Consider the following 14461-nt stretch of genomic DNA (forward strand, 5'->3'; position numbering starts at 1 on the left):
GCACATTGACCCGCAGGGATTCTTGACATGACCACCGGACTTTATAGCGAGCTCTTTCAGATAGAGAGGATGACCCCCGCTGGTCTTGTGGTCCGAGAACTAGTTTGGGATCACGTTTCGATAGTAGCCTTGAGGGACTTATACAGTAGCCTTGAGGAGCCTTTCATAAACAAGGAGCTCTGGGAAGCCCTCAAGGCTCTCCCAACCCAGAAGTGCCCGGGGGAGGATGGCTTGACTCCGGCCTTCTTTCGAAACTTCTAGGTGATTATCTCCACCCCTTTCCATTTAGCTTGCCAAGAGATTTTCGACACATGCCTTCTCCCTCAACCCTTGCATAGGGGGTGGATCTATTTGATCCCGAAAGGGGGAGATAGATCATATATCTGACAGTGGAGGTTGATCACTCTGCTTGATACTACATACAAGATCCTCACCAAGGTCTTGAGTTTGCGATACGGCCTCATCTTACCGACATCATCCATGACACACAGACTGGGTTTGTCTAAGAGAGCAGCATCCTGGACAACATCTTCACGTTCTGGGAGGTAGTGGATTGTCTAGGGAGGAGTCACAGCCACTGGCCATCCTTCTCTTGGACTTTGAGAAGGCCTACGATGGGGTGGAGTGGTCTTTCCTAGAAGGCACTATGAGGAGATTGGATTTTTCAGACAGATGGGTCAGAGGAGTTTCAGCACTATACACATGGAGCTCTAGTTAGACAGATGATTATTAGAGGACACACAAGCGAGGCCTTTCCTCTCTCTCGCTCAGTCTACTAGGGCTGCCCTCTAGCTCCCTTCCTCTTCTTGTTTGTAGCGGAGGCTCTGGGCTACTATTTGAGATCACCGGTGGCGGGCCTCACAGGGTTGAGGCTCTAAATCAGGCATGAGGAGGAGCTCCTTAATTGGGAGTTTGCAGATGTCACGACCTTGTATGTTGAGGGGCACCACAGCGAGTCTAGCGAGAGTCAGAGGCACCTTGGCTATCTATTGTGAGGCCTCGCGGGCAGGGATCAACTAGAAAAAATCCTTAGGCTTCTTCACGGGCTTTGAGGAGACACAGGAGATCCATGAGTGGGGGAGTTGTGGGGGATAAAGGTCACTGTGCCTTAACCCCGGTTATGTACAATACTCAAACACATATATAAATGAATGAAAAAGGAGATTAGGGTGGTTTTGCACCCACCAAACTTGTGTGGCTCTTTGTCTCTCTCTCTCCTTCTTCCGTTCTTGCTTCCGTTGAGAGCACTCTCAACTGGTATCAGAGCCCGAGTGATCTAGCTGAGCGTGCGTGAATGCTTGGAAGCTCAGTAGCTCTGTGGGAGGAAGGAGAAGCTCTGTGGGAAGCTTTGTGGGTGACTTTACTTACATTTGAGTATGCAGAGACCTTGGAGGAACCTTTGGAAAAGTCACTTTGGCTTTGCGAAGTGGTTTTTGAGAGCCTGTTAAGAGCTTTCAAAGAAAAAGTCGTTTTTTGAGCTTTTTCCTGTTCCGTTCGATGACAGAGACTCCGTATTGACTTGTAGAGGCAACTATTGCTTGCTTTTGGTGTCCACATTACTTCAGGAGCTTGGAAACACCTTCATTCTTGAATCTGGGATCATTTCAGTGGATTTCTGACTCACTGTGTCAGTTCCTGCGTTTTTTGCCCGGGTGTTGGAACTCAAGTTCGGTGGAGTTTACAGATAGCTCTGTTTCAAAAAATGTTTTTCAATCCGTGTGTTGGACCCAGTGATTGAGACCACGGTTTCCAAAACCATCTGTCCCATTGCGTTCCGGACGCCCAAAAACCCCTACTTATCAGTTCTTGCACGATTCGGTGAAGGATTTCCAGAGTTATAGGCATTTTCTTTTGGGCCAGATTTGCTCATATGGATGCATAGTATATGCACATGAGTCAGATGCATCTTTTGATGCTTTGAGCTTTGAGTTTTGGTGATATTTCACTCTATTGTGGCATACACATTTGGGTGCACCTGGTATTTGGTGTGATTCTCTCTTGCAGGGACTAGCATTTGGTATTTTGTTTCATTTGCATCATGGCATCCTCTTCCATGTCTGAAAAGGAGTTTTTCAGCATTAAAAAGTTTGATGGGACAAACTTTTCTTTGTGGAAAGAACAAATAAGGGATGTGCTTATTCAAAAGAAGCAGATTAAACCCTTAGCAGGGATTGAAGCTAAGCCTGCAAATATGTCTGAGGATGATTGGAATGAGTTGGATGCATTAGCAAAGTCTACTATTAGACTTCATCTTGCAGAGTCAGTTTATTTCACAGTAGTAAATGAGCAGACTACGGAAGATTTGTGGAAGAAATTGTGTGCCACTTATGAGAAAGAAACTGCCTCTAATAAAGTTTACCTCATGAAGAGGTTGTTTGAGCTGCAGATGAAGGAAGGGGTCTCCATTGCTTCTCACTTGAATGAATTCAATATTATTTTCAGCCAGATTCAGGCTCAGAAAATGAATGATGCGGAGACTAAGGCAATATTTCTCTTATGTTCATTGCCATCCTCATGGGATACCTTCCGTACAGCTGTCAGTAACTTTGCACCTGGTGGAGTACTGAAATTTGATGATGTTGTGGGTAGCTTGTTGGCCGAGGAGATTAGATGGAAGTCTATGGATGGCAACAAGCAGGATGCAGCCTTAAATGTGCAAAGGGGCAGATCACAGTTCAGGGGGAAGTCCCAAGAAAGAGGGAAGTCACGTAGCAAATCCAGGGCACGGAACATTGAGTGTTACCACTGTGGCAAGAAGGGCCATATGAAAAAGGATTGCTACAAGCTAAAAAGAGAGCAAAGGGATAAGAAAAAGAATGCAAATTGGGGTGCAAATCAAAAGGAAGAGAGTCCAAGGGAGGACAAAGGAAAAGTGAAGATCGAGGAGATCAATGCAGTCACACATGATAGTGATAATGACGTTCTCTTCATGTCTAGTTTATCTGCAGAGTTGCTTACCACTTCAGATGATGCAAATTCGTAGGATTGGATTTTGGATTCTGGTGCTTCATTCCATGTTACTCCCCATAGGGAATGGTTCTCCACTTATGACAGTGGAAAGACAGGTTGTGTGCATCTTGGAAATGACTATGCATGTGACATAGTGGGAGTAGGTGACATAAAGTTTTCTTTTGCAAATGGGTCTGCATTTGTTTTGAAACATGTGAGACATGTGCCTAAGCTGACCAAGAGTCTTATTTCAGTGGGTCAGCTAGATGATGCTGGTTTTCACACCACTTTTGGCTTTCAAAGTTGGAAAATTCAAAAGGGCTCTATGCTTTTGGCTAGGGGTGCCAAGTGTGGGACTTTGTATCCCTTACATGTATCAGGGGTATTTGATCATGTTGTTGCAATAACCGAGCAGCCAAGCACTTCTTTGTGGCATTGCAGGTTGGGGCACATGAGCCAGAATGGAATGAAACTCTTATGCCGTTTGGGTTATGTACCGCATTTGAGTTTCTCTGATTTTGAATTTTGTGAGCATTGTCTCTATGGGAAGCAGACTAAATCAGCCCATAAAAGAAGGGAAAAGAAAGATTTTGAAATGCTTGATTTGGTGCATTCAGACGTATGTGGTCCCATGCCTACACGGTCATTAGGCGGGGCTGAATACTATGTGACATTTATTGATGATGCAACTAGGAAAGTGTGGGCTTATGCTATAGCTCGGAAGAGTGATGTGTTCCAGGTATTTCAGAAATGGCTGGCCTTGGTTGAGAATCAGTCAGGTAGAATGCTTAAATGCCTACGGAGTGACAATGGTGGAGAGTATCTCTCTCATGACTTTCAGCATTTCTGTGATACACATGGGATTAAGAGGGAGCTCACATCCCCTCGTACTCCAGAGCAAAATCCAGTTGCAAAAAAGATGAACCGTACCATTCAAGAAAGGTTGCAATGCATGCTTTCCAATGCAAGTCTTTGTGGTGGTTTTTGGGCTGAGGCAATGAAGACTGCAGTGCATGTGATCAATAGATCACCTAGTAAGAGTTTGGATGGTGGTATTCCTGAAGAGGCATGGAGCAGAAAGAAGCCCTCTTACTCTCATTTGCGTATATTTGGGTGTGAGGCATATGCACATGTGCCAAAAGAGCTTCGAAAGAAGCTAGATCCTAAGTCTAGGAAATGCATCTTTCTAGGTTATGGTGAAAGTGGAGAGATGGGCTATCATCTCTGGGATCCAGAAGCAAAGAAGATCATACGCAGCCATGATGTGGTCTTCAATGAGAAGAAGATGCATAAGGCACCCATGAGGGATGTGGAAATGAGGGGAATCACTTTCCAGGATGTGAATCCACCTGCCTATGTTGATAGACAGCAAGCTGTCCATGCACCAAATGTGCAAGAAATGGTACCACCAAGTACTCCCACAGGTATACAATCAAAGGTAGATGATGGATATTGGTGGAAATGATGAGCCAAATGTGGCTGATATGCAAGTGGGACAGCAAGCTGAAATGCCCTTGAGAAGATCATCTAGAGTGTCTAGACCGCCTGATAGGTTTGTTCCAGGGGTAGACTATGTGATGCTTACTGATTGCAGGGAGCCTTCTTGCTACAGAGAGGCTATGATGCGTGAGGATAAACGCAAGTGGGAGTATGCTATGCAATCAGAGATGAGTTCACTTATGAAGAATAAGACTTGGGACTTGGTTTCTTTGCCACATGGAAAGAAAGCATTGCCATGTAAATGGGTCTACAAAATGAAGGTCACAGGTGATGATGTGCCTAGGTACAAGGCCCGTTTGGTTGCTAAAGGGTTCAAGCAAGAGAAGGGTGTGGACTTTGATGAGATATTCTCTCCGGTTGTGAAGATGACCACACTTAGATGCATGCTTGGACTAGTGGCAGTAGAGGATATGGAGCTTATGCAAATAGATGTCAAGACAGCTTTCTTGCATGGGGATTTGCATGAGGAAATTTACATGGTGCAGCCGGAAGTCTTTGAAGAAAAGGGCAAAGAGCATTTAGTTTGCAAGCTAAAGAAGAGTCTCTATGGTCTTAAGCAAGCACCTAGAGAATGGTATCAGAAGTTTGATGCTTTCATTCGGTCCCAGGATTTTAGGAGGAGTGAAATTGATCACTGCCTCTACACTAAAAGGGCTAAGGATAATAGCCTGATAATCTTGGCACTATATGTGGATGATATGCTATTGGCTAGCAAGAATACTTATGAGCTAGATGCTTTAAAGGCCAGGTTGCATGAGGCCTTTGATATGAAGGATTTGGGACTTGCAGGTCATATTCTTGGTATGCGCATCACGCGTGATCGGAGTAGGAAACTCCTTTGGCTTTCACAAAAAGAGTATATGTTTTTGTTTTTGAGATTGTAAGGTAGCATTCTGATCCTTTTTCATTAATATAATGATCTTGAATGAGTTCGAGAGTGTCTTTGTAACATGTTGCAATTCCTACTCCGTTAGACTTTTGCAAGCATGTGAAACCAGACAAGTTTATTGTTGTTGTTTTGTTATGTAATTCTTGGAGACAGAGGATTGTAGCACTCAGTAGGCTTTTATCATGCAAAATGTTTATTTGGTGGGAGTTTAATGCTCGTGTATTTGATGATTGCAATGCCATGATGTGTTGGTCTTCATTTGAGAAGTTCCTTTGAAAGGTATCCCATTTCTTGTAAGACGTTGTTGTCAACTTTGATGTGCTTGGCTTCCAACGGCTTGATGATGTAAAGGTTTTTGGGGTTTATACTAAATTCTCATGGGGCCATAGTGTACTGTACTTCTTACATGACAAAAATTGATAAGGAGACAACTTTAGCAGTCAAAGAAGCAGTCCACCTTGTTATTTTGCCGAGTATCTCTTCATCTTTCTTAAGAACATTTTTAAGAGCTTGGAATTTGTGAACATAATATTGTGCTTAGTGATTGGGTCAGCTCGTAGGAGATGTCTTGTTTCAATTTGTGGGTTGGGATGTTTCTCTTCTGCAGCTCGGGTTGAGTTTGTGTATTGCCTCCACCAAAGGTTGCCATAGTTTTTCAGCTGCTGCTGCTGATAGGGTTATGAAAAATGTAGGTGGTCCTAGTTGTCTCAGCATTGCAAAAAAGTTTTTCTTGAGATTGTGCATATAGTCTGTTGAAGTTCTAGTTGAGCAAAGTCTCGGTAGCCTATGTTGGAATGTAGTAATTTTTCAATGTTTGTGTTTAGTAGTGCATCTTTCGCTTGAAGGGCAATTCCTTTGGTTTGTCCTTTTCTCATACGAACCCAAGATGAGGAAAGAACTTGCTTAACCAATATTTTCATCATCTTGAAAAACAAATTCCCAATTGAGAGTGCAAAACATCGATCTACATTGGTTAGCTCCCACTTTGCAATTTCTTGGTACGAGATGTGTTTGGGAATGTTGTATTGTGTAGGTTTTCCAAAGAAAAGCTTAGGAAATGATAGTTCTTCACAAAATTTGTCTTTGAACATGCTTCATGGCAAAAACCCTTCAGAGGGTGCAACCAAAATAGTTTGTCCTTTGAAGTCAACCACTTGTTGACTTGTGTATATTCCATGCACAAGGGTATCTATTAGAGGTTCTTCTTCTAATGGTTCTTGGAATTGTTGATCATTGTTTTGTTCTAGAATGTGTTCTGCAATACAAGTTCAACACGTTTCTCCCAAAGAGAATTGATACGAACGTTGTTTTCTTGGTACAAGGGAGTTGATAACAACTCTTTCAATGTAAGCATTGTACAAGTAGGTTGTACTATACCACTTATATAATTATGTTTGAAAGATAGCTTGCGTTTTATCGCCACAGCAATAGTATCTTATTCGTTCAAGAACCTTGGCAACACTTGTTGTGCTCTATCGACATTAGCAAAAACGTTAACAACACTTCCATGGAGTCCATATTGACCTTCGTATGATAACTCTCGTATTTGAGCAAAAGGTATTCTTATTGACACTAATCGTGCTCCTATGTCATTAAGATTATTTAAAAAAGTTGTTTTTGAGATCATTTGCATGTTCTTCAAAGATAATAAAGGAAGTCTTTCATTTTTTAGGTCTTTATAGCAAAGTGTGCATAAGAGTTTTTCCATTCAATTTGTCATTGCTATGTCTATTCCATTGGTTTGGAGAAATATAGCCGTTTTTGTTTTCATTTTTCTCATTTTGCTATGAAATTTTAAAGAACCACAACATTTGCATGGGAAGCTTGGACTGTCTAATAAATTTTTAAAGTATTCTTCTTCAAATGAAACTTGATTTCTTTTTCTCTTTAATCCTTTCTTTTTTTTTGGGGTGGTTTTCATATATTGTTCTGTTATTGAGATTATATTTGATGTGTTAGGTTGCAAGAGAATTCTGCATAATTTGTAGACTTTGTTTATTATTGCTTGCATTGAGTGTTATATGTCTAGAGAATTTTGTTTGAATAGAGTGGAGATCTCTCTAGTTGAATTGGTAGGATTTTGAAGCATAAGTTGTTGCAAAAGTAAGTCATCATTAGAAGCCATACACTATATACTCATTTTTGATACAAATGAATCAATGGGTTAATTGTGCAAGGTAAGCTTGACTCACTTAGGAGTAATGTGTTTGGGTTTTTCCTCTTGTTCTTGCCAATTGTGATTTTTTAGAAAGCTTATCTCCATTGTAGATGAATATTGAGAAGGAAGTTTCAAATATTGTGTGGAAACGTCGAAGAATGTCAAATAGCAATGCACGTGATGATGCTGAATTAAGCAATATTTTTCTTACGTTCTCAATTGTTAATCCAATAGCTTTTTCGATTGAAGCAAACATGATTCATGGTGATTTTGCTGTGTCCCCGTTGGACATGATGTTTTCAACCATGGTTTGAAGAAGTTGTTCATATATAAAATTAGGAATGAAATGTAAGAGACACATAGAATGTTTGTATTAAATGGATTAGAAAGATTGAAAGTTGGATTCATTGCTAAATGTTTGTGTTGAAGTAGTTTTACGAAGCTCATTTTGAGATGTTTAAATGGCTTCAATTTTAAGAGGCTAAAATTTCCTACTATTGTAAGTACAATCAAATAGAAGAGAAAATATTAAGAGAGATAGGAATGTCAAAATAATATTTCAATACATTGCAAAGTAAATCAAGCATTTGGTTCAAATGCAATTACAAATCCAGAGCTATTAATGGTAAAGCTCTCACTAGGCTTTGTAGTTTTGAGTTTGCTTTGTACCATCATTAAGTCTTGCTCGTACAATTGGATGAATGGAAATTGCAAAGCAAGAACAATGTTGACATATGGTTCTCTAATGTGCACTCGAATTTGCTCTCCTCCACGTTGTATGATGTCTCTTGTTAGTGAAGGAACTTGTTCAATGTTTTGAGGACCTTGGCACGAGTAGCAAAATGGTCAATTTGGATTTCTACTAACTCGGACTCCTCCACAAGCCTCGCAAACATGCTCGATCAAGTCCGCATTAACATTTGTAAAGTGTAGAATGCCAAACGCCTGCAATAGCACAAAGTTATTACTTTGAATATAAAGTATATTGCATGGGTTGGAAAGCACAATGTATGTACCTTCATTCCATATCCCAATCGGGAAACTTGGCTTGCAAAAGCCGCTTTCAAGTCATCTTTTGTTGTACCGTCAGGAACTTCAGCCAAAATAGTGAAGTCATCTTTGGCGAACGGCCTCACCCTTAAATGTTAGAATTATGACATTGATCAGATGAAGCTGCAGGTGGAGAGGAATGGCGACATGGGCAGACGCATTTTGGGCATGTCAGGAGTCAAACGAAGTACCGAAGTGTAAAAACGGGGAAATAAGGCAGGGAAGATATCCTTCGAAGATTCGATTCAGAAGTATTACATGCACAGCGTCGGAGGTCGCTGAGGTGCCCACTGCCCATAATTTCCATAATCACAATTACTCATAGCTAATAGAGGCAGAAGAAGACGACGGAAATCAGCCGCCAAAGCCGACTGAAGACGTTACGAATGTGCATATTCTCCATAATTAATACGAGAACCACCATGGCAGAGGCACCGCAAAAGCAGTCCCCGGAATCCCTGCCCGAATAGTCGCAAATGACAAAGTGTTGCCATTCGGAACTTCGGATACAGGCAAACTGAAGAAGCATGTGGAAGGCAAGCAATCCGGCAAGCGAAGACTGGCAAAACAAAAGACTTGGAAGGCATGCAATCGTGCAACAACATTGAATTGTGTTGATGAAGAAAGGGGACGAATCGGGCGGATGGAAACACGCAGGCGGCTGTGGAACAAATTCACGTGAAACATGAAGAATAGCGGCGATTCGCGGGAGGGACACGCAGAAGATCACGCAAAAAAGCCAACAATGATTGTGGGCAGAACTGGCACTGTAGTTCCACATAAGCAGCTATGATGAGGAGGTCCACGTGGACCAATAAGAAAATAGCTTTAAAAAAACAAACAAATACATATTCTGTGCTTTGCTCAAACTGAACACCCCCCAGGCCACAAACAAGCAGCTACGTTGTGATTCTTGAAGATGTCGAGTGTCAGTTTTGCTTCTGCTTCATCATCTTCAATCTCATCATCATCTTCATCATGGAAGTTTCCACCTTCCCTCATCCGCCTTCCCTTCTCCTTTCATCCTTCGTCTCCTTCCTTCCCCACCCAACAACTTTCCATCGCCATCTCTGCTTCTTCCTCTGCTTCTTCTCCTCCCTCCCATCCCACTTCTGTAAGTCCTCTCCCCTTCCCTTCTGCTCGCCGATCCTTTTTCGCAATCAACCAACAGATTTTTGCATCCCTTGGCCTCATCAAACAATTTTGGTCCCCAGATTCTTACTCAGATCCCTCTCCATTCTGCCCTCGAATAGGATTACCTCCGAGCGTTAATTCATTCATTGACCTCTGCTCACAAGCGATTCCCTCTGTATCGTCAAATTTTCACAATGGCTAAGGACGTCCAAGAACAAAGTCCCACAAGTAGTAGTAACTGACGTAATTAACTAACGGATTGCTTTCGTCGTCGGTCCTTTCCTTTCTCCATGCAGACAGATGCGCCTTTCCTCAGGAGCCTGTTAGCGGCCATGGTGAAGCCCTACCTCGCCAAAAATTCTACGGCTGTAGCTGCTCTGGATCTCATTCGTGCACACGATGCCGGTCCTCTTTGCTACGATCACTTTGCCTTCCGCACCTTTGGGGTGAGTGCTTTAAAGCGGAAGCATAGTCTCTCCTTTCTGCCCTGCTGTCAGGTGTTAATTCCGAATTTTGATTGGTCTGAGTCGTCATTCAGGTTGACGGTTGTGGTATCAGCTCCATCGCCCAAGTGTTTCTAGATATGGGCTATGAAACTCGGGAAGAATTACGATTTCCAGCAAAAAAGCTGAGAGCCTTGTGGTTTTCTCCTCCGGATCGGCTCGCCGAAAGCAAAGGGGAAGGAGTTAATGGGCCTCTTCCAAGGATATTCATTTCGGAGCTGCTTGTCGAACAGTTATCTCGTGACGTTCAGGTTTGCATTCCCTTGTCAGCTTGGGTATAACACGGTCTAAATGATTGCAAGGCCATAACTTTTAAAGGCATGATTCATGATGTTCCTTGGTGTGTGCATGGATGAAGGCTGTTATCCACAAGCATACACAGCACGGTGCACGATGTTCCAAGCATGCTGCTACTGCCAGTGCGCTGAATAGCCTCACTTGGCAAACGCCTTCACTGAATGACTATCAGATCCTAGCAAGGTCGGTTGATTTCAATGTAAAAGGGCACTATGATGACGTTGGCAATTGCTTTTGAAGGGATGAAGTCTATCTTGGACAGGCTTAAATTTTTTTTGCCTTGTTCATCATGTCACGATCTTCTGAATGCTTTTCGACTCAATTTCGGGGCTGAAATCATTGATTTGTGATGGGAACTCAGGGAAAGCGAGTATGCAGCTTGGACCCTTGTGAATGGATATGCTTTAAATCACCTTACAGTTTCTGTGCATCGGTTGAGCTCAGACATACGGAAGATCTCAAGATTGAACCAGCTTCTGCAAGACAGTGGCATCAGACTAAATTCAGAGGGAGGTGCTCTGAAAGGTAAGAATGGACTTATCACGAAAGAAAATAGGAGGTTTTTAATTGTTTGGTATGTGATGTGTCACTGAATGATCAGTTACCCAAAAAAGATCCTGCCTAAACTGGAAACTCACTCATCTTAGCAATTGTAAAGAGACCTTCTCTTGAGTCTTATCTGCTGGATTAGGGTGTTTGGCTCCCCGCAGTGGCTTCAGGTCTCCTGGCTGTTCATACCCCGGCATCGAACAGAGAGGGTCTTCTTTTAGGCAGCGTTTGAGGTCTTATCTGCCAGATTAGGGAGTGTGGCGAATATAGGACCTTCCCAAAGTATTTTGCTTTTAAAATTATATATAGTGGCTCTCCCATAAGGAGAGTGTGAGGCTTTGAATGCTGCTCATTAATCTGCTAATAGGCAGGAGAGCTCTTGCACAATGCTCTCTTGCTGCCATGATTTCTCATATTTGGCAGAGGCACTTCCATTTGATGAGATACTCTATGTGAACCTTATTCTGAAGGACCCAATCTTTGAAGCCCATTGATCTGCTTCAGAATGTAAAGGAGGTGGCCTTCCGCATCCATAGGTTGCAGCGCATGCGCATTTCTGAGCCACATGCGGTCTCAGTAAATGAAAACACAAAACACGTCATGGACTTTTGAATTGGGTAGTTGCTCCTACTGATATGCTACTTCCCCAACTCTATGCGTAATCATGTAGGGGCCATAATATGTGTGGGCCTGCTTGGTGTTGGTGTTACCCTTCAAGCAGGCCTAGCCCGAGCTTGCTGAATTTCCACAGCCATGTCTAGCACGGAGGAAGATATTCTAACTTTGCATCCATACATGGTTTCAACCAGGCTTATCCCTATGGATAAATGCTTGGTGGCTGTTGTAACAAGGTTCCACGATTCCAGGCCAGTTCATAATATCATTTCGAATGGTGTTGGAAAGTTCATAAGTTTTCTGCAAATCCTCCTGCTTTTCCTCAGTCTCTAGAAATGCCACCTTTTTAGCTTTTGTGTGTGGGCATCCCACACATTTTCTGATTGGTGTTTGATAATATGGGTCACCTCTCCACATGTAAGCCCCCCATATGAGGAGAGCACAGGGTAGTGACACCTGTAGGAAAATAGGAGGTATGGTGAGGGATGAACAGGCTGCCACACGGGTAGCACATAGGCTGTCATATGCACAGCATACTGGTTTCCTTCTTGTGTTAATTACTGATGCACCCATTAGGGCAGACCTGTCTGCAAGAGAGGTAGCCATCCATTGGGCCACACTGGGCCCTTGCATTGGGCTGGACTGCAACCAACATTGGGCTCCAGATGTGGGGTAAGTAGGACTGTTTATGGGCCTGCATATGAGTGGACAGGTTGTGGTGGGCAGTAGAGCTGGGACAGTGAAACAGAGTCTCCTCCCTCCTCACAAAAGGGCTCCTTAGGTCGATAGGTGATGTAAAACACTAGAGTAGAACCTTGGGGACCTGATACCTTCACAACTCTTTAGATCTCTATGAGTGGACAGGTTGTGGTGGGCAGTAGAGCTGGGACAGTGAAACAGAGTCTCCTCCCTCCTCACAAAAGGGCTCCTTAGGTCGATACGTGATGTAAAACACTAGAGTAGAACCTTGGGGACCTGATACCTTCACAACTCTTTAGATCTCTCATGACATGTGCATTGTGAATACAAAAAAGGAGAACTCAAATATATAAAATTTAGGGGCTCTGCCAGGTGTGGGCACAAGGGCACAACAGTGTGCTACAAACTACCAGCCGAGTACTGGAGTAAACTACAATGATATCTTCAATTGGTTACCTGATGTGTGGGGGTTTCTATTAATCACACTTGCTGAGAATCTTGCCACAAAGGCTTCCTTTCACGCGCACAGATTGTGTCTTGTAGCACAGGTCAAATGTCTCCTGCAGATGGGGATCCTCCCCTCAACACAGATATGGAAATTTCTCTGGAGATTATGGGCATAAACTGAATGCAGGGCCTTATACACAGAGAGATTTCATTGTGCATGATTAAACATACCCTTTTGTAGGGGTATTGTATTCTAATTTCAAACCACCTCTAGATACAGCCTCAATACCTAATACAGGCAGAACCTGACGGCAATCCATCATTATCTAACTCTTGAATTTCTTGTTTCTTGTGTCCCTTTGAAAAAAAAGAGAGGGAAGGGTGGGGTCTGCAGATCTAGTACTGTGTTTTAAAGTTGATGATTATTAATCAAGTTTGGACGCAAAAATCGCTCGTGCATGTTTGGGTGTATGTGAGGGGGTGTTTGGATCTGTGTGATGTTTGGTGTGGGGAGGGGGTTGTGGCGTGTGTAACTGCTCTTGTTTCACTTTGTCCAAAGCCTTTGTTTGCATTGTTTGATAGTGAGCCCTGATGGTGGTTTACAACAAAGTTCGACAGTGGCAGACTCTCAGTCATTTCAATTTGCTGGTGATCAGTTCAAAACAGTCCCTGCATCTTACATAGAATTTGCAGAACGCCTAGTGCTTCCGGAATATACTGGTCTTCCATCCAATGAGGTATGTGAGTGATACTAAGCTCACTTCCTGTTCATTTCATGTGGAATTGGTACGTCTGAAATGGTTTCATATGTTAGGCCATTGACTGATAAACTTAGATCCTGCAGATTCAGGAATGGCACCGTAGGGATGGTTTTGAAGTGGGAAATGCTGACAAGATTTTTGAGAGCACATCTTCTGACCAGACTGGTATGAAGTAAGGCGGGTTACTTTAATGTATGTACAGTGGGATCTGCAATGGGTATTAATCTACACATCCAAACAGATTAAATTTAAACCTCAAAGCAATGATGTTTCCAGATTGGAAGGGGTATTGAACAAGAAATATCTGGATAACATGGTGTCCTTAAGTGTAACATGTTTTTGCTGATGGGCGTTTCACATGTTGTCATGTATACATACAATGTTCCGGAATGTTTATATGCATAAAACTATCTGGACAGAAAAATGGGAAACATATTTAAAATTGAAGCTATATGTAAACACTGTTTTTGAACTCAATTCTTACCTTGAACACATGTCAATATGGTATCATCAGATTTTTGCAGCTTGAGACTGTTGAGTTGAATGCCTATGTGGAAATTGAACCAACTCTAAATCAGAGCTAGAATTTCAAATTTACTTTGTGAATTAGGTGGGCACATCATTTTCCAGCATTGAGAATTTATTTTCCAATAGCTAAGCCAACGAGGAATACTTGAACTTTGGCAAACTACTCGAAGTATAAGGTTAAGTAGAAACGTAGAGTTGATCCACATTGAGAATTACTGAAAATTGAGTCACTGACATTATTAATGTGAGCAATAAGTTTGAGCCAAGTCCCATGTGCTCAAATCACTAGGATGACCCTTAAAATTTAAGATTGACAAAAACTGCCAAACTTCAATGGGGTTTTGAACAAGGCAATTTTTTGGTACAATAGGTTGTGGTGGGT

The 14461-nt window shown here is 42.5% G+C and overlaps 1 protein-coding gene across 1 annotated transcript; it reads left to right on the forward strand.

Annotated features, from left to right (window-relative positions):
* Window positions 1-9437: 9437 nt before the first annotated feature.
* LOC147904053 (plant/protein) lies at window positions 9438-14013 on the forward strand. Its single transcript, XM_087372685.1, has 7 exons — window positions 9438-9660; window positions 9977-10126; window positions 10219-10434; window positions 10542-10663; window positions 10842-11005; window positions 13373-13527; window positions 13635-14013. The coding sequence occupies exons 1-7, from the start codon at window positions 9466-9468 to the stop codon at window positions 13725-13727; spliced, it is 1095 nt and encodes a 364-aa protein (XP_087228811.1). The 5' UTR covers window positions 9438-9465; the 3' UTR covers window positions 13728-14013.
* The last annotated feature ends 448 nt before the right edge of the window (window positions 14014-14461 follow it).

The sequence above is a fragment of the Dipteris shenzhenensis genome, chromosome 3, assembly GCF_047967505.1.
Source record: "Dipteris shenzhenensis isolate YYH24624 ecotype China chromosome 3, Dip_SZ_1.0, whole genome shotgun sequence".
NCBI lineage: Eukaryota > Viridiplantae > Streptophyta > Polypodiopsida > Gleicheniales > Dipteridaceae > Dipteris > Dipteris shenzhenensis.